Source organism: Choristoneura fumiferana, chromosome 26 (assembly GCF_025370935.1).
Source record: "Choristoneura fumiferana chromosome 26, NRCan_CFum_1, whole genome shotgun sequence".
Classification (NCBI taxonomy): Eukaryota; Metazoa; Arthropoda; class Insecta; order Lepidoptera; family Tortricidae; genus Choristoneura; species Choristoneura fumiferana.
In genome coordinates, this window is record NC_133497.1 from 2075515 (window position 1) to 2100052 (window position 24538).

Sequence of the window (24538 nt, forward strand, 5' to 3'; positions counted from 1 at the left end):
AAATCAACTATTTGATTTTTAACTCCATTGCAGAAGGATTAATTTCGATTAGAATGTTGGTCATGTATATCCGCCTGATCACGAAATTCCTAGGCATATCGTGAAATGGCGCCATTTCATGATATGCCTAAAAGTTGGCCAGACATATCACAATACGGCAGATCGATTGAGCAACGTATTAGTCTATATTCCTAGCTCTATACCCAGTACATCGTGATATGCCGAAAAAAAGAAAATTTTAGGTACGACGAGCGAACCGAGCGAAGTTTTTATTTATTTTATACTAGCTGTTGCCCGCGGCTTCGCCCCGTTGTAATTTTTCTAAGTTTTCTGCCATAAAAAACCTTCTACTGACAATAAACGAACACAACAAAATAAGAATAAGCGAATTCGGTCAGCCGTTCCCGAGTTTTGCGCTTAGCAACACATTACAATTCATTTTTATTTTTTATATCTTCACGCCTTTCCGGTTGTGGTTTAAGAGCGAATTTTAATTTTGAATTTATAAATTGATATGTACTAAATACTTACATGGATTTGTTCATCTTCTTTTTATCACCGTGCGACTGGGTGTGAAGAGAAAAAAATGCAAAAACTTTATTGTCAGACTAAAACACACAGACATCACGCCTGTATTACCAAATGGGGTAGGCAGAGCACACGAAACGTTGCCGCCTCGGACCCACTTTTAGCAATTTTAGGTGTAAAATTTGCCAAAAACGGACTACTAACTGACTACTGGTATATATGTCGGTGGCCGATCGTAAAATCTGCCAGATCACGAAATTCCTAGGCATATCGTGAAATGTCACCATGTCATGAATTGGCTAAGGGACATCCGCCATATCGTTCATAACTCCACCGTTTAGCGATTTGCCTAGTGACGTTTAGGCAGATCATGAAATTCCTAGGCATATCATGAAGCGCCGCCATTTCATGATTTGGCCAGTTTAGGCAGATCATGAAATTCCTACGCATATCATGAAACGCTTGAACGTTTTGACGTTTGACGTTTGCTTGCGATTGGCTCATTTAGTTATTTAACCAATCACGAGCAAACGTCAAACGGACCTCACGATCCTAACGCCATCTAGCGATATTTCACCTCTGTGAAAACCCGCATTGGCGCCTGTTGCAGTCGTAACTTTTAGACTGCACACAATGAATAAGGGATTTAAGAACGCAAACACAACTTAATTTAAAACATAGTATAATCGATTCTACTTCGTACTCTCGATTCTGAGCAAATAAAACTACTTTCTGGTTTCAGTTATTTAATTAACACCTTGTAAAAGGTCATCGTCATCATCTCAGCCGCAGACCGCAGAACGGCCACTGTTGGACATAGGCCTCTCTATACTACATTTGCTTCGTTTGAAAGCCTGCATTCACCGTGAGCGGATTTAACTAGAAGGCCTACTCCGAAGTTCGAAAATTGAAGTTCTTATCGCACCGTCCCTCTCGCTCTCGTATTAAATAGTATAAGTGTCAGAGGGACTGAACAACACGAACTTCCATTCCATTTCGTAGGTGAACGTTCTATACTGCACTTCCATGCGGACTCCATTCCAGAACTTTTCGAGCCCAAAGGACATCAGTTTTCCGTGCTATATGGCCTGCTCATTGCCATTTCAACCAGCTATTTCGCTTGACTATGTTGGTGGTGCAGTCGAGCTCATAAACCTGTGAGCAAAAATTTGATCGAAAATATCTGAACACGTTTCTACGCCGTTAATAATAGAGTCGTGTTCAGATATTTTTGATAAAATTTTTGCTCACAACTTTATGAAACTCGACTGTACAGTGGGGGTAGGAAAACCTTCGTCAGTTATAAAATTGGTTCCTTTACAAAGTCATGGACTCTTAGTACGTTTCGAAACCAAAGTAGTAAGTACAAGTGCATATAAAATTTTACTTACTTGACATGTATTAAGGTCAAATAGTATTACACCTCTAACATATATCTAGTTTCATATCAATACAAAACCTTTTTAATAAACAAACTTCGTAAAAGTATTGTTGTTGTTGTTGTTCTTTAAAAAAATATGGCTCTGTCCCATCGGAGGACAATTTTGCCAGTGACTAGTAGTTTTTTGCCGTTGTACGGTAAAAAAATTCTAGAAAACGAAATATGAGAGGTAATGGTGGATGAACGATGACAGCGCGAATCCCGGTTAAAAGTAAATTTTGTGGTTCGTGACTCTTCGGAAAAGTATGAATCAAATAATGTTATTTTTAATTGTCAGTGTTTGTCAGTGCCAAGGTATAGTTGTAGGGTTGCTTATGGTCACCTGATTATGTTTAGCAGGTTGATAGGTTGACGCACTCAATCGGTAAGCAGATTAGCGCTCATACTGAGCAAAGGAAAATAGATCTTAGGGTGACGAACCTTTTTTACTCCGACTGTACAGTAAAATATAATCCATTCGGCGGTATACCCAGTTTATGGTGTACAGTCATCTACAAAGAGTGTTAAATTATTATATTTCATCATTTCACGCAATTTTCTAACATCATCTAGCTAGAAACTTTTAAAGCTCAGAAAATCCCGTGCGAACTTTTCGGAAGTTCACAAAGCTTTCTAAGCCCACTGTTGAAATAGTGACCTTAGCTTAGAGTGGGCAGGGCTTGTTATCTATTCATTATATACACATACTATATTTTACTCGCGGCTTCGCAATCTGAAACTTTAGATCCAGATATTTAATAAAAATTCCCTGGAAATATGGTTTGACCTATCGCCTCTCAAGCAGTCGTGGATTCAAACCCGGCTGGCACCTCTGAGTTTTTCGAAATTCATGTGCGCAATTACATTTGAAATTCACCACGAGCTATGCGGTGAAGGATAACATCGTGAGGAAACCGGCAGAAACCTGCGAAGCAATTCAATGGTGTGTGTGAAGTTCCCAATCCGCGCTGGGCCTACGTGGGAACTACTGCCAAGCCCTCTCATTCTGAGGGGAGGCCTGTGCCCTGCAGTGGGACGTATATAGGCTGGGATGATGATGAATGTACATGTATGTTATGTATGCTATTCCAGACGATTGACTGTAAGTCTACGAATAAATAATAAGTGAGGAAGCGTAACTCAAAAAAATCCACACAAAAAGTGGCCATTACTAAAACCTTTAAAACCAAAAAGACTTATGATTCAAATACGAACCATTTTCGAGGTTGCAATTAGAAATGCTTGTTGATTGGTTAAAATTCAGATAAAAAGCCGGGATTGGTTTGAGCGCGTGATGCAATGTCAGAATCAGATGACGCGCAGAACACGGTTTTTAAGCCCCGCCTACTAGGACAGGCAAGGCCATTTTTCTAACGTAGTTACAATTCCTGACTCATTTACTAGCTTTTTCCCTCGGCTTCGCCCTTCCCTCGGGAACTGTGCGTTTTCCGGGATGAAAAGTAGCCTATGTCACTCTCTAGCCCATAAACTATGCCAAAAATCAGGTCGATCTGTCGCTCTGTTTCGACGTGAAAGACGGACAATCATACAAACACACACACTTTCGCATTTATAATATTAGTATGGATTCGTAGAGTAGTAGATATGTCCAACAGTGGACGTCCTACGGCTGAGATGATGATGATGATGACGAAGGGGCCTCCCGCCGTTGACCTCTTAAATTAATTAAAAACTATTAGTAGGATTTCTTCGTTTCAGTTTAACATTCTGTCATATTTTAGCTTTGTAACCTACGTCAAGCTGTCGCCAAACTGTCAAGTCTTGCCAGGAGCGCTGTTTTATGTCAAATATATAGTTAAAAATCATTTTGCCCACATAAGGTCTACTCGGAATTTCGTTTACGTCTTTCCTAAAAGAAAAACCAAAAAATAAATGTTTATTGTAAATACTTGTATAATTTATTGAATCAGGCGTTTCTTTGCGGAGGTCCATATCAATGAACTAAAAGAATTACTTTGCTCACCCGCGACCTTACGATAGCTACGTTTATGCAAGATATGCGTGTTAATGCAGTTCCTCCACCTCCACACAGTAAGAACACACACAAATCACACAAACCCATCTATCACCACCACCACACTACACTGACGCGTTTCGAACTTCAGAGCAACTCAACCGTGCACCATGAAGAAGCTGGTAGCATGGTGTAGTTATGATGTTTTGGAGATGAGCTCTGGTTGAGTTCGAAGCGCGTAAGTGATTTGTGTGTATTCTTACAGTGTGGAGGTGGAGGAACTGCATGAACACGCATATTTTGCATAAACTTAACTATCATAAGGTCGCGGGTGAGCAAAAAAATTCTGATTGGTTTTTTGGAATCATTTTGTATTTTTTATTTCAATTCCAAATTTTTACTTTTACGGTCATCCCGTAAAACCTAAATTGAAAATACAAACTGAAATATAGATGCACAGAAAAACAACAGTTCTTTTAGTTCATTTACCTACGGCTTCCCACTCGTAAACCGTTGTGAAACGAATCAATTGTAAAAAAAATATTTTGGTTCAACTTTAGTGACAGTTTTTGGGTACCTACTGAGTATAATTAATTATTGTAGATAGATTTAAATGCATCAGTTGCAAAAAAAACACTATGAATCATAATAACTCATTTAATTTACATACACCTGTTTCGTACAAGTCTCAATGGATACATATTGCATATTCTCATGTATTATGCTCCCTGTGATCAAACGGGGGAAGTCACAATGCTTCGAGTACCACATGACGTAAACAGAAGAGAAATTGTAACAAAAGATATTTATTTGTTTTTTAGGAAGCGTTATCTCCAGATGAATAGATTTTTGTCTTAATACGAGCTTTAGGACTGTACTTACATGTTATCAATTTAGGCACAGATCCTTTTTTGTTGATGCTTCAAGTTTAAAAGTTCATCGAAATCGTTGGACAAGTTTCCAAGATCTCGAAATAAGTAAATAGTTATACAGAATTGGTCATTTAAGGTGCTATGACCGTAATAGGAACGTGACAGGAACGGAATGTCAGCGCATACATGACACGCGACGGCGACGGTTGGTTACGATACGTGCTAGTGGGCATAGTCTCATACTTTCACAAAATAGTAGATTGATAAGCAAGGGTGGAAAGTGACCCATTTCACCCGAGATATTTCTGGCGCCCGAACGAAGTGAGAGCGCCAATAGTTCGAGGGGAAATTGGTAATTTCACCCGAGTTAGACACTACTTTTCATTTGGACTGTAAGGAAAGTAAAATACTACAAAAAAATTAGAATAATAATAAATTGAATTTACTTATATCAAACCTCCTACGGTACCTTTTCGACGTGGTCACTTGCCAGGTCGACTATAAAAAAACACGAGTTGGCCACGACCAAGGAGCTTATTTACAAAACTGGAGGTTGAACGCCGAACGAAGAAGTTTGACCTTTATTACTTATTTATATATTCCATCTCCTTCTTTCACATTTCACGAATGACTTCCATCTCTTTCTTAACCTAACTAAAGAAGGAGATGGCATATTTTCGTGATGTAATAAAGATCAAATTTCTTGTTTCAAACGGATGTTCGGCATTCAAACTCCAGTGTTGTATAATAATATAAGCTCCTTGGTCACGACGTGCATCTAGACGGCCATGCCGGAAACGTGAAAAAAAGTGTCAATGACGTAAGTCAATTATCGTCAACTCCGTGGCTAATAGAAAAATAAAAATAAATTACTTTCCACCCTAGAGATGAAAACGCAATTTTCTACCCGGCTATCTACCCATGAAAATTAAACTTTCCGAACGGAGAGATGAAATAGTTATTTGTGCAACAAGAGAGCAAAGTTGTTTTTGTTGCGAGTGTTGATTTTCAATCCCGAGTAAGCGAAGGATTCTATAATTGAATCACGAGCGTTAGCGAGTGATTCTAGGTTAGAATCCTGAGATCAGCAAGGGATTGAAATACACGAGATGCAAAAAAACTTTGGTCTCGTGTGACACATACAATTTTTCACCTCAGCAGCGAGAACATAATTTAAATGTAACATAAGAATAAAACCACATATACCTACCTGTTTACAAAAAAACACATTTTTTTAAATAGAATCCGATTATTATCAAATATAATAATTACATTTAAAACCATAAAAAGAGTCCAGTAGCTACAATACAAATCGCATACTCATAACATGCAATCTTAACTTCTTGTACTAATGTCACACTTATTTTTTAATACTGCAAAAAGCCTCATCTCGGGGTAATTGAAAAGGTTGAACAATTAAACCTTTAAATATGATTTTTATTAAGATTTCTATTACATAAACATGTGTTATATTGTTAAAAAATCATTCAATTTAACAAATAATAATTATACTGTAGAGGCAGTATACGGAATTCTTTTATAAAAAAAAACAAGAGAAGCGGCTTTCGTGCAACGAGGTTGCATACTTTATTAAAAGATCAGGAAAATTTACATTTTGGAAATATTTCGATATATTTTTAATACCAAAAATTTAATTTAAGTTTGTAATCGACAAATTTAATCCTATCTCTTGCTTTTTTCGAGTTGAAGTGAAATGACAGATCAAAGTAAAGTTCAAATATTTGGAATTCAGTGAGTAGACCCAACACTGTACTCAGCATTTAAAAAAATAATTAAAAAGTTACTTTGTCTCACGGAGTGAGCAAAATGCGATTTTGCTCACTGATTTCTCATAGCAAAACCTGCCTGTTTGAGGTGCTGAGGTGAAATAGTTATTTGTGCAACAAGAGAGCAAAGTTGTTTTTTGTTGCGAGTGTTGATTTGAATCCCGAGGAAGCGAAGGATTCTATAATTGAATCACGAGCGTTAGCGAGTGATCCTAGGTTAGAATCCTGAGATCAGCAAGGATTGAAATAAACGAGATGCAAAAAAACTTTGGTCTCATGTGACACATACAATTTTTCACCTCAGCAGCGAAAACATAATTTTAATGTTACATAAGAATGAAACCACATATACCTACCTGTTTACAAAACAAACACATTTTTTTAAAATAGAATCCGATTATTATCAAATATAATAATTACATTTAAAAACATAAAAAGAGTCCAGTAGCTACAATACAATCGCATACTCATAACATGCAATCTTAACTTCTTGTACTAATGTCACACTTATTTTTCAATACTGCAAAAAGCCTCATCTCGGTAATTGAAAAGGTTGACAATTAAACCTTTAAATATGATTTTTATTAAGATTTCTATTACATAAACATAAATAGATTTGTTAAAAAATCATTCAATTTAACAAATAATAATTATACTGTAGAGTAGAGGCAGTATACGGAATTCTTTTATAAAAAAAAACAAGAGAAGCGGCTTTCGTGCAACGAGGTTGCATACTTTATTAAAAGATCGGGAAATTTACATTTTGGAAATATTTCGATATATTTTTAATACCAAAAATTTATTTAAGTTTGTAATCGACAAATTTGATCCTATCTCTTGCTTTTTTTCGAGTTGAAGTGAAATGACAGATCAAAGTAAAGTTCAAATATTTGGAATTCAGTGAGTAGACCCAACACTGTACTCAGCATTTAAAAAAAAATAATTAAAAAGTTACTTTGTCTCACGGAGTGAGCAAAATGCGATTTTGCTCACTGATTTCTCATAGCAAAACCTGCCTTTGAGGTGCTGAGGTGAAAAATATATTTTTGCCTGACACGTTGCTGGTACGGTCATACGGTATTATACGGTGATATAATACGGTGTTATAGGTAGAACCTATAATGAAGGCATTAAACAATGTATTTATCTACATGCATATCATAACTTCCCTATTATATGTTCAGAAACGACTATCAAATGGCCTTTATTAAGAAACCTGGTATCTGCGGGTGCATCTTAATGTTTACATTAAAGTATCGGTAATACTTTTTTTAACAATGCATATCTGTACGTATTGTAGAAAACTTATGACATGCATGTAGATAATAATTATTATTCAAAGTCAAAGTCAAGTCAAGTCAAAGTCAAGTCAAGTCAAAGTCAAAGTCAAAATACAGGCCATATCTGAACATATTATAGAAAACTTATGATATGCATGTAGATAAAGTTATGTATGCGGCTATACATAATTAGGCATTAAAACACTCGTGTGATCTTATTATGAAACTCGCCTTCGGCTCGTTTCATAAAACCACACTCGTACTTTAATGCCTCTCATTATGCACCAGCCACATAAATAACTATTATTAATTATTTATACCGAGCTGGCTTTTGAATTTGTCAGGAGTCCTCAGCGTGAGTAACCTGCACTAAGCCGTTGTTATCGATTTATTACAGCAGATGCAGGCAGGCAGGCAGCAGGCCGGTGGTAGGACCTTGTGCAAGGTCCGCCCGGATTGCTACCACCATCTTGCTCGCTAATCCTGCCGTGAAGCAGCAGTGCTTGCACTGTTGTGTTTCGGCGTGGAGAGCAAGACAGCCGGTGAAATTACTGGCACTTGTGGTATCCCATCTTAGGCCTCTAGGTTGGCAACGCATCTGGAATACCCCTGGTGTTGCAGATTTTTATGGGCGGTGGTGATCTCTTACCATCAGGAGAACCACTTGCTCGTTTGCCATCCAGTCGAATAAAAAAAATAAAAAAACAGATGGCCGTTGGGGCATCTGAAACCGCAGATTGGCAAGCGCAGGGTAGGGTGTTCACCAACAAGATGGACGGACGACCTGGTTAAGAGCGTTTATACTTGCTGAGCTGGCAACGTTGCATTTTTGTTAGTTTTTCTCGATTATTCCATAAAAATTGAATGAAAATTAAAAATGTGGTCTGAACTACGTATATTCGTGATATACTTTTATTTTCTATAAAAACGAACAAAATAATGTTTATTAACGGTTTTTAAAGAAAATAAAAGTCTATCACGAATAATTATTCGTATTCGGTGAAACCCATGTTCGGCCCATCTCTAGGGTCTATGTGTGTGGGACGTCTATGGTGGACGTCCTACGGCCCATGATGATGGCGATGAGCAACCCAGATGCCGTGAATTCTACGATTCCTTTCCACTTCTAACTGCAAATTAAATACGTTGAAAGTAAACTCTACGCTTGTCGCTTAATTTTAAACACACATTAAAAATAAAGAGGCAAATGGAAGAGCAACAGACGGTCGTAATAGAGCTTTGAGCGTTCGTATCTTACGCTGTACAGTCAGACAGGGTTGAACATGTTGTTATAGTACATTGTGTCTTAAGGGCGGTAAATAAGGAATTACGAACGAGAGTCTATTAGAAGCCCGAAGTCGAAGACTGAGGGCTTTAATGAGTCGATGTTCGTAATTATAGTTATGCCCGTGCGACATACAATGTTTTTCATCACATTTGCGAGTAAAATTTATATTTGTAAAAGAAAAAATATAATTCTTCCAAATATTGGCGTTACCTTAGGCTGCGCTCTTGCAGCGTCGCCCTCCCCCTCCCTCAGCATGTGCCTGAGCCGCGTGTGCATGTGGTCCCGCAGCAGCGCGCGCAGCGCAGCAGTCTGTACGGGGGCTCTGACTCATTTACCGACCACGGGTTTCATGAGAAGCACATTAAGGTCGAGGGTTTTATTTGGGGGGTTGCAACTAAGGTAGCCTGCATGTTACGACACTGTTTACGAGCAAGTGTGATGAAATAATTATTTTAAAGATTAACTGTCATTCTCGAACGGAAAATCGTCCGCAAGAATGAGGGTTTTCACAGAGGCGAAATATCGCTAGATGGCGTTAGTATCGTGAGACCCGTTTGACGTTTGCTCGTGATTGGTTAATTAACTAAATGAGCCAATCGCTAGCAAAGTGGTGTAGTTAATGTACGACTTGTTAATGCACGTTCAAATAATGCACGGCCTGATAATTAGTGCTTATGTACACGGATCTAGCCAAGTCAAATGTCATGTACAGTCACAAGCATTAAAAAAATAAAATAAATAAATAAAAAATAAAGTAAATAAATAAGTAGTAAATGTTATTTTAACTGTATTTTTCATTTTCATATTCCATTACTAACTCTAGAAATAAGCCTATCTATTAACAAAATGAGTCACAGTTACTTGAAACAAAGATTATTATTATTATTATTAATATCTGCCACAGCGGAGCGTTCAAAATATCTGACACGTTCTCCGGCCTTAGAAATAGAGTCTTATCAGATATTTATGCACGCTCGTTGTGTCAGATTTTGACGACCGGATGGCTGAGTGGTTAGAGAACCTGACTACGAAGCTTAAGGTCCCGGTTCGAATCCCGGCCGGGGCGGATATTTGTATGAATAATACGAATGTTTGTTCTCGGGTCTTGGATGTTTAATATGTATTTAAGTATGTATTTATCTATATAAGTATGTTTATCCGTTGCCTAGTATCCATATTACAAGCTTTGCTTAGTTTGGGACTAGGTCAATTGGTGTCAAGTGTCCATGATATAGATTTTATTATTTATTTATTTATTAGATATTGGTGCTGGTGACTGTACGGCACCACAAGTGAGTTCGATTCACACTTGGCCACTTTCTCTACATCGCTTTCACAAAGTGCCCTAATTATACCCCAAAAAGTACTATATTTCAGTAGCAACAATAAGCTATATTTTATCGGTACAGTTACAATATGAGACAACCATAAACACTCCCTACTTCCCAAAATTAGTTTATGATACTCACACTCGTATATTTTACTACCCGGTAATGACAATAATATAGGTATGACGCAATAATGCTGTATGACTTATGACTCTCCAGAATGACTGTTTAGCTTGATAAGCTATACGGATACAAAATTCAGATCTATTGTCAAGAAGACATTAATATCAAAGGCGTATTATAAAGTTAATGATTATATCATGGACAGGGATATTTGGAAACAATTCCGATCCGCATTAGCGATCCCTTCAAATAGCGAACCTACTGTGTTAAAAATAAAGTTGTGTTAAATACTTGTGATGTATACATATCATTTAATAATATTGTAAATCTGTTTTTAAAAAATATATATACCTCGTTGAGTTTCTTGCCGGATTCTTCTCAGCAGAGGTTTTTCCGAACCGGTGGTAGATTTTTTTTGACATTCATAAGTGCTTGTTATAGCCTAAATTGAATAAAGATATTTTGACTTGACTTGACTTGATAAACCGCCGCACTACTGTCTTAATTTTGCGCGAAACAATTCGTTTGCCTTGTGTATAATTCTCATCTGTCAAAATAACAATCGCAATTTAAGTAAGTATAATAAAATGAACTGCAACGGCACTAAGTTTTTGGCAAATCAACGGGTGACACATTTACCGGCCCGGATAATACCGACATGGAAATTTATTGAATCAGGCGTTAGAATGCGGAGGTCCGTAACAATGAACCAAAAGAATTTCTTAACACACAGTAAATAAATAAAAATTCAAGGTAGTTTTATATGACGATTAAAATTTATTAATAATTCGTGGGTAGTTGTATGCCTTTTGCTTGCGGCATATTCTTGGCAATGATGATATTTCCAAAAGCGCTGGTAGTACAAAAAACCGGCCAAGAGCGTGTCATGTACATGCCCAAAATAGGGTTCCGTAGCCATTTCGAAAAAATTAAGTTATATTTTTCTAAGGATTTCGTATTTTAAGTATACGGAATCTTCCAAGTTTAGGTATATTTTATACCTTAGGCTGCTATTTACTCTTAAACTACTAATAATTCTGAAGCAAACTTGCACGTCATAGCTTTACTTGTAAGTTTGATATACTTACTACCATCCTAAATTTTTTCAAATTTTTCTACCCACCGGTTTAGATTTTAGAGGGGGGGGGACGCTCGATTTTAATGAAAATTTGCACTTTAAAGTTGAATATTTCGCAAACAAATCACTATAGTGTTGGATGAGAAAAAAAAAATCACCCCCACTTTACGTCGATGAAGAACCTAAAAACAATATTTTGGGATTTAACCATTTTTGTCAGCATAGTTTACATATATATCCGTGCAAAATTACAGCTTTCTAGCATTGATAGTCCCTGAGCAAAGCCACGGACGGACAAACAGACAGACAGACATGGACGAAACTACAAGGTTTCGTTTTTGCCATTTTGGTTCCAGAACCCTAAAAAGTGAACTGCAAAAGAGCTCTTTGCAGCCTATTTCCAGAATGAAAAAACATTAAAAATACGAACGAGGAAGACGGTAAAACGAACATATATTTGTGCTACAGTCTTCACTGCTTTTTTAAGCAATATTTCTTTATCTAATGAACAGAAACATAAGTAACAATACACCTTTCTTCACTCGCTAACTTTATTTGTTCGCCCCTCATCAGGTTGTCAATAAAACGTAAAGAAATCAAACGAAGAACCAATGATTACGGTAAAAAAAAATAAAACAAGTACCTTCTCGCAGTGGAGACAATGGGTCCCTGGTCGGCTGACATGAAGGCCTTCATGGGAGCCATGTCGTCCCGGCTGATAGAGACCTCAGGAGACCCCAGAGCTGGCGCTTACCTCTCCCAGCGAATTTCTCTAACTGTACAGAGAGGTAATGCCGCCAGTGTGTTGGGGTCTATGCCGCAGGAGGGCCTCCTAGATGGTGTTTTCTTTTTATAGTTAGGTATATTTATGTTGTTTTTATTAATTTTGTTTCCTATCATATTATTGTATCTTGTGTTGTGTATAATCTTCTATAATAAATAATAATAGTACCTTCTTAGATTTGTGCAAAAGTATTTAAAAAACCTGCCAAGAGCGTGTCGGACACGCCCAAAATAGGTTTCCGTAGGCATTCCGAAAAAAATATGTAATATATCTCTAAGGATTTCGTATTTTATACGGAATCTTCCATGTTTAGGTATATTTTATACCTTAGGCTGCTGTTTACTCTTAAACTACCAATAATTCTCAAGCAAACTTAGCCGTTATATTCGTAGTTATCCTCGTAAGTTTGATATACTTACTACCATCCTGAATTTTATCAATTTTTCCAGCCACCGGTTTAGATTTTAGAAGGGGGAGGGACGCTCCATTTTAATGAAAATTTGCACTTTAAAGTTGAATATTTCGCAAACAAATCACTGAATCGAACAATCGTCTTAGCAAACCCCAAATGGTATCCAACGATACCCCACACTATAGGGTTGGATGAGAATAAAAAATCACCCCCACTTTACGTCTATGCAAGGTACACTAAAAAAATGTTTTTTGGAATTTTTTATTGTACCATTTTGTCGCCATAGTTTACATATACATATATCCGAGCAAAATTACAGCTTTCTAGCATTGATAGTCCCTAAGCAAAGCCACGGACGGACAGACAGACAGACAGACATGGCGAAACTATAAGGGTTCCGTTTTTGCCATTTTGGCTCCGGAACCCTAAAAACGATCTCTTTCTGGTGACTATCCATTTTACTGTGTGATATCGTCACAGCTTTAAAAAATCTAAAGGGTTAGATAAATTATTTATTTACACCACTGACAGATAATGGTATTTGACTTAAATAATAAGTAAAGTACCTGGGCGACCGAGCTCAGGTTTGCTCAGGCTAAAACTCGATAATAGCCCCGAAAACCCCCACATACCAAATTCCATCGAAATGGAATGGTGAGATGAGATGATGATGATGGATTGATGTATGGAACGAGGGTACTTTCGCCTCGCCGTCAGGAAGCGTTCATAATGTAGGTTTGAGCGAGAGCTTAAGCAAGAACTTATTTTGGAGCACAGCTGTTTTATTTAACCAGCCGCTTACATTTCCTTATAGTGAGATGTGCGTAAGATATTCAAAGTCAAAGTCAAAGTCAAAATATCTTTATTCAATTTAGGCTATAACAAGCACTTATGAATGTCAAAAAAAAATCTACCACCGGTTCGGAAAAACCTCTGCTGAGAAGAATCCGGCAGGAAACTCAACGAGGTATATATTAAACCAGTATCACCGAATTGCCAAGTAATTAACAGCGATAAGCCATGGTTTGCGTGTGTATATTTGTTACTCCTTCACGCTAAAACGGCTGGACAGATTGGGATGAAATTTGGTATGTAGATGGCTGGACATCTGGAATACCACATAGGTTACTTTTTATCCCGATATTCCCACGGGATAAGGATAAACATTCGAGATCTTAACCGCTGGGTTTAAAGTCATTAAATTCGGCACAGTTATGCTATTTTTACACGTAGTGCGACTCAGTGGGTATCATCATCATCATCATCATCATCATCATCATCATCATCATCATCATCATCATCAGCTCGAAGACGTCCACTGCTGGACAAAGGCCTCCCCCTTAGAACGCCGCAATGAACGAACGTCAGTGAACAATGAACGTCAGTGGGTATACCCGTTGCGAATTAAGAAAATCCCAGAATTTCAATTCAACTGCAGATATTTTATATTGATTTACGCGTGTGAAGCCGCAGGTAAAAACTAGTTATAAATGAAATGACATTAAGGGGCTGTTTCACCATCCATTGATTAGCGTTAACCGACGGTTAAATGTGATGCCGTCTCCGTCTATTTGAACAAAACAAAAAGAGACTGCATCACACCTAACCGCCAGTTAACACTAATCAATGGATGGTAAAACAGCCCCTAAAACTTTATACCTTGGAGCAGAGGTCTTCAACCGGTGTGCCGCGTATATTTTCAGGTGTGCCGCGTATATTTTCTGGTGTGCCGCGGTCGCCGCGAAGTGTATGCGATTCGTACAAAAGCTGTCAACGAGACCCTATTAATAAACCTCCGCTGTCCGTTATGTTATGCATAATTATTATTATGGGTATACTGTGTACGGAACTTTTTAGGTACTTTCCGCGACAGTCCTGCTCGCACTTGGCCATTTTTAGGGTTCTGTACCTCGAAAGAAAAAAACGGAACCCTTATAGGATCACTTTGCTGTCCGTCCGTTCGTCTGTCAAGATCCTTTTTCTTAGGAACGCGTGGAGGTATCAAACTGAAATTGATATCGAATACTCATATCTGCTGCTTGAAGCCTTGAAAAAATCAAACTTTTAAGTCAACGCAATCAAAAGTCATTAAACAACGTGATTCTATACACTGAAAACTTATAGGGTACTTCCAGTTGTCATAGAAACTTGAAATTTGGTGTGAAGGTAGCTATAATTTTTATTTTTTTATGTGTGTGTAAATATCAAAAACCAATATAATCTGACCCCACACTGCGTACGTTTTGCTTAGGAGCAGGGCTCTGCTTACACTGTATGTTTTAAATCACTCGGAAAAAGCGGGAAATATCTTCAACACACGATTCCCGTTTACATACCTATAAATGTGTACGGAACCCTCGGTGCGCGAGTCTGACTCGCACTTGCCCGGTTTTTTACTGGTGTAAGAATAAGAATAAGAATAAGAATAATTTTTATCTAAAAATGACCACTATTACAATATACCAGATATATCTGGTAAGTACCAAACTAGGCTGAGCCTGTATCTTGGCACTCTATCTCAACTCTTGGTTTGCCATGAAACTTTGATGAACAGAAAGTGTGCCGTTATTAAAACCAAAAGGTTGAAAACGCCTGCCTTAGAGAGACTTAGTTTAAATAAATAAATGACTGTTACCTTTTCTAAACGCCTGTTGAACAACTAACTAACTCTCCCCCGAGCCCAATTAGTCCGTCATCAAGTTAGTTAAACAATTAACTTCCCTTTTTATTTGTACATCCTAAGTTTGCTTTAACTGTTTACAAGTTCTTCTAACTTAATTTATGAGGGATCGCGGCGTTTGAGACCATTTAAATAAAGCGAATTAGGTTAGGAATTAGGTTTAAGTCGAATCGGGAAGTTGATACTGGGTGTGCATTATTGTGTCGAAGTTCAAACTAAAATTTACAATGACTATGAACCTAAGCTCGAATTTCAAACGTCAATGTCTTTTCACCGAATAATTAATTGGTTCATTTCAACGGTAGGTACGATTTTATTTACTTAATACAACAGAAAACAGTAAATTACAACACAGTAACACAGTATCAGTAAATAAAAAGTTGAAGTTCATTACACGCAAAATTATAAATCCCAAATGTACCTACACTATTTTGGTTTATTTGTTTCCATTTAAAAATTAACTTGCTTGTTTGCTTGTCTCGGTATCGAAATTATTCTTGCGGGAACCATTTATTTCGTTGTTGTAGTTTAATACTTTTGGGAATCTGTAGAATTTGCAGTCACTATTCTTGTTAGTGTTTTTAACATCACAATTTTTGTTAGTTTTTAGATACCTCACTGAAAATCAGCGCCACGGCTATTATGCTGAGTACCTGTTAGCGTCAATGTCTTTATCTATGTTATGTTTGTTTTTTATGGCGTTAAATAAATGTATTTTCTTTCTTTCAAATCTTGTTAAGAACATACTTATTTATTTTTAAAACAGTCAATGTTTATTAAAAAAAATTACAATCAACTCAGATAGACAACAGCAGGGCTACTACGAAACTCGGAACTCGAAGTTATCTCGTATTAAATAGTATAAGTGTCAGAGGGACCGCATGACACGAACTTCGAGTTTCGAGTTTCGTAGTAGCCCTGCAGGTCATGCCAGCAACATTGGTTTCACTTTTAGCCGTAGCGAGCGCTGTGATCGTTTCGGCTCCTCCCTCTTCGGCTTCGGTTTGGTTAGCATGGTCTCAATAATCTCGACGGTTAATATACCTAGATTTAATGAACTAAAAACAATTACTTTGCGCGTTCGCGACCTTACATAAATATCCTTGTTTACCGAAAGAAAAATCTCTCCAGACGATAATATGCCATATGATAGCTACAGAGAGCGCGCGAGTTGAATGCAGTCGGGGCCTGAGGTGAAGAGCGGGAGCCTCTCCCCCCGCTAACCACACGCCCCGCCTCAGTCGCCTTTAGTTTGGTGCTGTCCTTGATAGCTGTCGTACAGATATCGATCGCGTTAAAACTCATGTCGTACCAGTATTATTTTTTATTTTTAATGATGACTGATCCTAGTCCATCAAGTTCTCGTTGTTCATTTCCTTTTTTTCTGTTGGTGGTTTAAACGAATGAGTGCTATCGTTTTTTTCTCTTTCTAGATGGCGCCTCTGGTGCGTGAGGTTTTTAAGTGTGGCTTTCAAAGTCTGTTATTACGGGTGTGAAAACAAAGTTTAGATTAAAAACATATTTTTCGCCTTAAAACCGTACCATAAAAATATAGAGCAACCACAGTGTTGCGTAGTCCCGTTTTGTTCGGAAAAAAGGGAGGACAAAGGTTTCCGAAAGATGAAAATGTCTCAAAACACAGACATTCATTGCGCCGTAACCGTAACGCATAATTGCCATAATTAATTTCAGGTAATGCAAAATATTCACAATATTATTCTAATTATAAATAAACCCGCGTAGCTCACCCAAAAACTATGAGATTTGACATTTCGGAGACCTCACGCTACACTAGCGCCTCTAGCGGCGAATTCATACGCGATAGCCCTCATTACGTCCATCGTGTTGAGTCACGTTGCGACTACGGTGGATGAAACAAATAAACGGTTAGGTGCTAAGTCCTGTTTATATTCATAGTGTTTAAAGCGCGAAAGTAAAAAAAAAATGTGAAAATTTAAATAACATTTCTTTTACAAATTTATCGACATGCCTTATGTATGTCGATAAATTCGTCGTCATTAATTCTAATAAGGTGTTGCTACCGCATTCCTGAGCTCTGCATTCATCTCGCGCGCTATCTGTAAGTCTTTAATAAGTCGTGGTATAATGGCATGCTTGTAGTTCAAAATGTCTGGTTTTTCTAATAGTATAAAAACAAAAACAAAAAAATCTTTTTATAGTCTTAAGTCATAACATAACACTAACCATAGCAAGTCTTAATACTAATTATCCTATGTTAAGCGTTACTTGTGTTTTTGTAACTTTATAAACCAAGAGCTAAAGTGCCGACAAACTGCTCTGTAGTTTGGCACAACAAATGTAAATTAAAAATGTAACCCTTAGCAGAAATAAACTTTTTCTATCTATCTATCTATCTTTCTGGTATGGCAGCAATGGTGAACGGTTGTGTTGCTCTGTTGGTGCTACGCAAAGGAGACACGATGCGATACGAGTTTTTTTGAAAACTAACCGCCCGCCATTTTGTTTTTCCGCAGACGCCATCTTGCCTGTCAAGTGTCAGCTGTCATTTTTCCCGCCATGGCCCGCCACGTGTTTTTGCTGCCAGTCCTCGCGCTGCTGCTCGTGGATATCTGCTATACAGCCAGTGTGAGTCATAATCATCATCATCATCATCAATATGGGGAACTTTTCGAAAACCTACATTAAGTTTAAAAATAATACTTAATGTCTATCTGATGAATGAATCTTTGGTATCGGTTTAGGTTTGCAATCCTATAATGTTAATAATTTCTGAGAAAAATACATTCAATGATAAATGACCAATGCAATACAATACAACATATAGTCTGTAAGTTATTGCTACTGTTTCTGTTACTAACACGATATTGAACTAGCATCTGAAATAAATGATTTTTATTTTATTAAATACAATACTAATATTCTTTATTGAACACCACAAAGCAGTACAATGTGTAGTTTTTATTTTACTCATCACCCAGAATATTATCAGCTGGATATAATATACTTTCCCCAAAATTTTCCACAACATGAATCGGAAAATTTTCAATGTCGCTTTAGAACCTTATCATTTTAAACATAAAACTGACCGTGAGAGTGACTCGCGCTCTGAGGGTTCCGCACTTAAAAGTAAGCAATCTGTGTTTCAATGTTGCTTCAGATCCCACGGAACTTTGACCCTCGGCTTTCGGAAGAAGTGGTGATGACGCCGAAGAAGAGACCCTTCTGCAATGCTTTCACTGGTTGGTTTTACCTTTACTCTATGATCTACCTTAATCTATAACAGGGTTTCTCAAAGTGGGGTACGCGAACCCCTAGGGGTTCGCTATTCGACGGTAGGGGGTTCGCGACAAGGTTTACGTGATGGTGGTTGCAAGACTGGCAAGATGATTAAGATTGGTTTTTGGAGTCTTTTTGTATATTTTATTTCAACTCCAAATTTGTTACTTATTTGTTTGTTATTTGTTGTTGTTTGTTTCAGTTTGTATTTTCGTTGGCAAGACGATTCTTACCTATATTTGTTATAGGGGGGGAGGTAGGGGTTCGCCGTCGTGTAGAAACTTTAACAGGGGTACGTGGAGCCATAAGTTTGAGAAACCCTGATCTATAAGCATATAATAATCTAAAGCCGAGTTCAGACTTGCAAGAAAAATCGTGCAAGTTGCATTACATTGCGACGCTCGATAGACCACTACAAACTGGTTGGCTTTCATCATCATCATCATCATCTCAGCCGTAGGACGTCCACTGTTCAACCTCCAGTTGCTTCGGTTGGCAGCGGCCTGCATCCACCGTGAACCCGCGGCTTTAACCAGGTCATCCGTCCATCTTGTTGGTGGACGCTTGTCGATCCGCGGCCTCCACTCTAGAACTTTTCGGCCCCAACGGCCATCCGCTCTCCGTGCTATATGGCCCGCCCATTGCCACTTCAACGAGCTAATTCGCTTGGCTACGTCGGTGACCCTTGTTCTTCTACGTATCTCCTCATTTCTGATTCGATCCCGTAGAGAAACCTCAAGCACACCTCTGTTCATAGCTCGCTGAGCAACTCTGAGCCTATCTATAAGGCCTCGTTGGCTTTACGGCCTCGCAATGTAATGCAACTTGCACGATTTTTCTTACAAGTCTAAACTCAGCTTAATACTATTACATGGGGTTGCCAGATTCAGGCATTTCATTTTCGGGACAAAACAAGGGTTACGAATTTAGTTGATAGAAAAATATATACCTCTATTTTCCTTGATGATTAAGCTCGAATATTAAAAGCACAATTATTTTGGCTCAGCAACTAAATCAAACGATAAACAGACTGCTTTTTAAAGTTTTATCACTACCGATTGTCATATTTTGAAGCTGAACCCCATCATGGCTTTGCAAAATAGACAATATTTCTGAGCAAGACGCATCACAATGAGGGCTATCGCGTATGAATTCGCAACTAGAGGCGCTAGTGTAGCGTGAGGTAAATTAAATTAAATTTCGGAGGAAATGTCAAATCTCATAGTTTTTGGGTGAGCTACGCGGGTTTATTTATAATTAGAATAATTTTGTGAATATTTTGCAATATCTAAAATTAATTATGGCAAATATGCGTTCCGGGGCAATAAATGTCTGTGTTTTGAGACAGTTTTGTCTTTCGGAAACCTTTGTCCTCCTTAAAACCGTACCATAAAAATATCGAGCATGCCACAGTGTTGCATAGTCCCCGTTTTGTTCGGAAAAAAGGGAGGACAAAGGTATGAGACTGTGGTATAAAATTGATTAAAACATACAAAATCTAAAATCCACGACAATTAAGTCTCAAGTGGAATTTCCGAACGATAATTTGATGAAATTTGCACACATGTGGATTATGACGTGGGCTAGGACATATAGTATAGTTTTTATCCCGGTAAAGTGTTCCTGTGGGATAAAATTGACTAACACATACGCGAGCTCATCTGCGGGTAAATGCTAGTAAGTGCTACTATAATACACAAACTTTCACATTATAGTTCGATATATTTTTATAAGATTTTCTTTACCTTGACCTGTTTATTTATTTCTTTGTGTCAGCTAAATTTGACCCACTTCCTGTAGTCGGATTGACTTGAAATTCGGCATATCTATATAAATCTGGTGACAATACAATATTCTGACAGTCCGGCCAGGATCGTCTCCGCAGGACGAAACTCCTCAACAGTAAATCGCAGCGACTTGAAATTTGGTACGGAAAATGTAGTTTGTATGACAATGCAATAGTATCGATTCGCATTATGGTTCGCATACTTATTGAAAGTTCGAATGATCATTGTCAGAATGATCGTTTGCCATAACTCTTTTTTCTCTGAATCCGATGATTGTTCAGAATTGTTATAAAACAAACCTAACCTAACCTATAGTTTTCTATAGGATGACCATATAAAAATTTCGGAAAAATTTAAGATTTCAGTGGGAGAAAAAGTATGACAAACGATGATTCGGACAATAATTACGGTATGACTAGACTTACAGTCAACAAAAAGTAGTAAAGTCAGAAAAAAGCTTGTATTAAAAACAAAAAATGATTTTTTTAACAAAAACCTTTTTATCAGGATGCGGTCGCAAGAGGTCCCAGAATGCTCCTGGCATGCCAGTCCAAGAGCTGATGAGGCAACGGCAGGTAGGTACTTATATCAGGGTTCAGTGTTCTGTCTAAATGAATCAAGTCAACAATGTCGCTGAAGGAGCCTACGCTACCTGGCGCAGTTAGCGCTGCTCGCTGTTCGTACTATTTGTCCATAGGCGTCTAACCGCAAACAAAAACATAAAAGCAATAGTAGATTGTACAACATGAGTATAAAATGAGCCCTTTTTATCTGAGGCGCTCATAATAGTCAATCGAGCCGTACGGCGACGAAGAATAGATATGTCGAGGGTAAAATGGGTTTGATGCTCAAGTTTTATACTGTGCTTTTCACTTGCAGAGTTGCACATGCAGGTGGTAGGACCTTGTGCAAGGTCCGCCCGGATTGCTACCACCATCTTGCTCGCTAATCCTGCCGTGAAGCAGCAGTGCTTGCACTGTTGTGTTTCGGCGTGGAGAGTAAGACAGCCGGTGAAATTACTGGCACGTGAGGTATCCCATCTTAGGCCTCTAGGTTGGCAACGCGTCTGCAATACCCCTGGTGTTGCAGATGTTTATGGGCGGTGGTGATCTCTTACCATCAGGAGACCCATTTGCTCGTTTGCCATCCAGTCAAATAAAAAAAAAAAAAAAAAACTTCGATTGCAAGGAAATTAAATAGCAACAGTGGAAACAATTGTTCACGATCACGATACAAATTACGAATATTAAAAAAAAAACTTTTTTGTTTGTGGCTTTTTTATGCAATAGATTTTATTTTATGCACTAGAGCATAAAAAGTCATTTTGTGTCGCGTAGATCCAGCATAAATACGAAGTTTTTAAGCACGAGAGGTGAAAATGAAATTTTATCTATTCCAGTACGTCGACGATGATTCCTTGCCTATCCTGGAGCCAGAGAACGGCATCGAAGAGCTGTCCCGCCAGATCCTATCTGAAGCCAAACTGTGGGAGGCCATCCAGGAGGCCAGCGCTGAAATAGCTAGGCGGAAGCAGAAAGAAGTCATCTTCAACTAATAAATACGCTAATGTATGGGGGATGGTTTCTGGAACGTACTATTTTTAGGACATTGATAAGGCGTCCTTTCCAAAGGATATACTCAAAACAGTTTCTTTAGTTTTCTTAATTAATCTATATTACAATGAAGAAATTACAAAAAAATACGTTAAATAAAAAAAGAAGAAATTAAATAACTTAGTTAAAACTAAAATAGTAACAATCAAAACTAAAGCAAAACTTACTTTTTTCAGAAAACTAATTTTAGCCTGCTTATGGGACATGTTAAAAAACTTACACTGTGTTATTTTTACAGCGCAAAGTTTGCTGTCATTTTAGAACATTTTTCTACATAAATTTAGTATCTACAGGCGTTATATGCGTTAATTCAGCTTGTGGGTCAAAATGTTAAAACTTTTATGCGTTCACAATTCGATCTGTATGTTTTGTTCGTTAATTAAATATAAATTGTATGATTTCTAGTAACTGTCCCCATGGAAAAGATAAAAAAAAATACGACTTGGCTGTATGGTGTAAACCTTCGCCGTAGCGTCTTGGCTAAATAAGTAAACGTTAATTGTTTTGGCTACCTAGATGCCAATGTTATTTTTGAAAAGATGATTAGATCGAAAAAACTTATGACTGCTATCCCGTGGCCAAACATGACGAACAAACATACGACCCCACCGCTTTCTCATAAATTAACTTCACCTCGTAGGTCCTCGTGTACTTTATAAAGTACAAACCAATTGTAAGAATAACTGCCGAATGTACTACGAGGAGTACAATTTTTTCAATAAGAAATGAGGACTTTTTTTTACATAAATAAATTGCAGTCAAAAAACTTAGAATTCTCGGCTCGGTCTGTAGAACTATATTTGGTAAAAAAAGTCAGCCTCGTAATTACGAGGCTAAATTAGATACACAGATTATCACCAACAAAACATGGCATAACGTTTCAAAACGTCGTATAGAGTAAATTTTCGAATCATATTAACTAACACCTATCCAAGTTCTTTAACTTCCTCATTCTGACGAAGAACGTACTCATAACTCTTACTCTTATTTCTTGATAAGTACTTTTAGTTTTACCAAAAAATATGTTAGTACTCTACTGAAATACTCGTCCCGAGAATACGTGTGCAGCGTGCACGATTTTCGTGCAGGCTATAGGTATTTTGTCCTTTATAAAGAACAGAGACCTTTAGGATGCTTAGTAGTAGCGAATGGCCGAGTTGTTTTGTTAATACTCCTAGTATTATGTGTTTTGTCTCTTTCTGTAGACACAATACCTGTAGGCAGGGCCAGATTAACCATGTCGGGTCCCCTAGGCAATACAATTTTCAGGGCCCCTTTTCAGCCGTTTGAAGACCAGCTCTTTCCAACTCCAAGTTCAATCAAATCAAATCAAATGCGTCGAAAAAAAACAATAGTACATATTACCATTAAGGTTACAAGTGATCCGTAGGTATTAACTATTTTTATCTAATCGTCTTTCGTTAAATTCTTTTGTAAGTAAACTGAGTGATATTTTTAATAGTTTCGTTATTCAATTGATTAATTTAATCGTTTTATTTAGTTAATAATTTTTACCGTAGTTGTAATTTAGGAATAAGAATCGTAATCTATTTTCTAAGACCTAGGAGGTGACATTCAATATTTTAATAATCATGTTGTTTAGGTAGAAAATAGTTTTTAAATTGATTTTTTTTGAAAAAATATTCAAACTACTTAGTACCATTTCTTTTGTATTTTAATGAACATCTGGTACAAATGACGCGTTTTTTTACGAAATTGTAATTTAAATCGAGAGCTATATTTGTCCAAAGAACTAGTCGTAAGCTAAGGAATATATAAATGTTCGAATTTAATATGAAGAAATAAAATAATTCTTCTTGATATGTTTTTTTTTTCATTTACATACAATTCGTACTACCTAAGTGGTCGAGTAGACACTCAGCATTTTTTGAGATAGTTCAGCCATTTGCCAAAAGATGGCCAAACATCATAATTATAAAAAATAAAACAACCTAAATAATCCTTAGTAAGGTCTACTTGTTTCGAAATCGTTAAACCAATTGACGAAATCGTGGCCGCCTGTAAATAATCTAGTTTCGAAGAAAAAAACATTGTAGGTTAGCAACATTTAGATATTTTCAATCACTGGTTCTGCAGTGCTTGGTGGCGCCATCTTTGGCCGAGTAGTTGAATTACATTAGTAACAGCTATTAGATAAAAGATGGCACTATTCCAATGAGTGATTCTCTTTGTTTTAATCGTGTTTTTCCCAATTTTTATCGACACTTGAACATTATCGACGGAGCCCCTACTTCTGTGTGCTTTTGGCCCTTAGGGCCGATACAAACTTAACTTAACCTAAAAACAACCTATGTTTTTGTGTCA

General features: G+C 37.4%; 1 protein-coding gene across 2 annotated transcripts in view; it reads left to right on the plus strand.

Moving 5' to 3' along the window:
• The window catches only part of CCAP (Crustacean cardioactive peptide), a 26657-nt gene extending 2623 nt beyond the window's left edge, over nt 1-24034 (plus strand). Inside the window, exons 1-4 of one of the 2 annotated variants that reach the window (XM_074108228.1) lie at nt 18056-18162; nt 18695-18776; nt 21108-21175; nt 22000-24034. In XM_074108228.1, the coding sequence (XP_073964329.1) occupies nt 18094-18162; nt 18695-18776; nt 21108-21175; nt 22000-22155 (375 nt within the window). In that variant the 5' untranslated portion in view covers nt 18056-18093 and the 3' untranslated portion in view covers nt 22156-24034. Of the gene's footprint in view, nt 1-18055; nt 18163-18694; nt 18777-21107; nt 21176-21999 lie in introns of those variants that run through there. The other variant, XM_074108229.1, reaches the window with a different exon arrangement.
• The last annotated feature ends 504 nt before the right edge of the window (nt 24035-24538 follow it).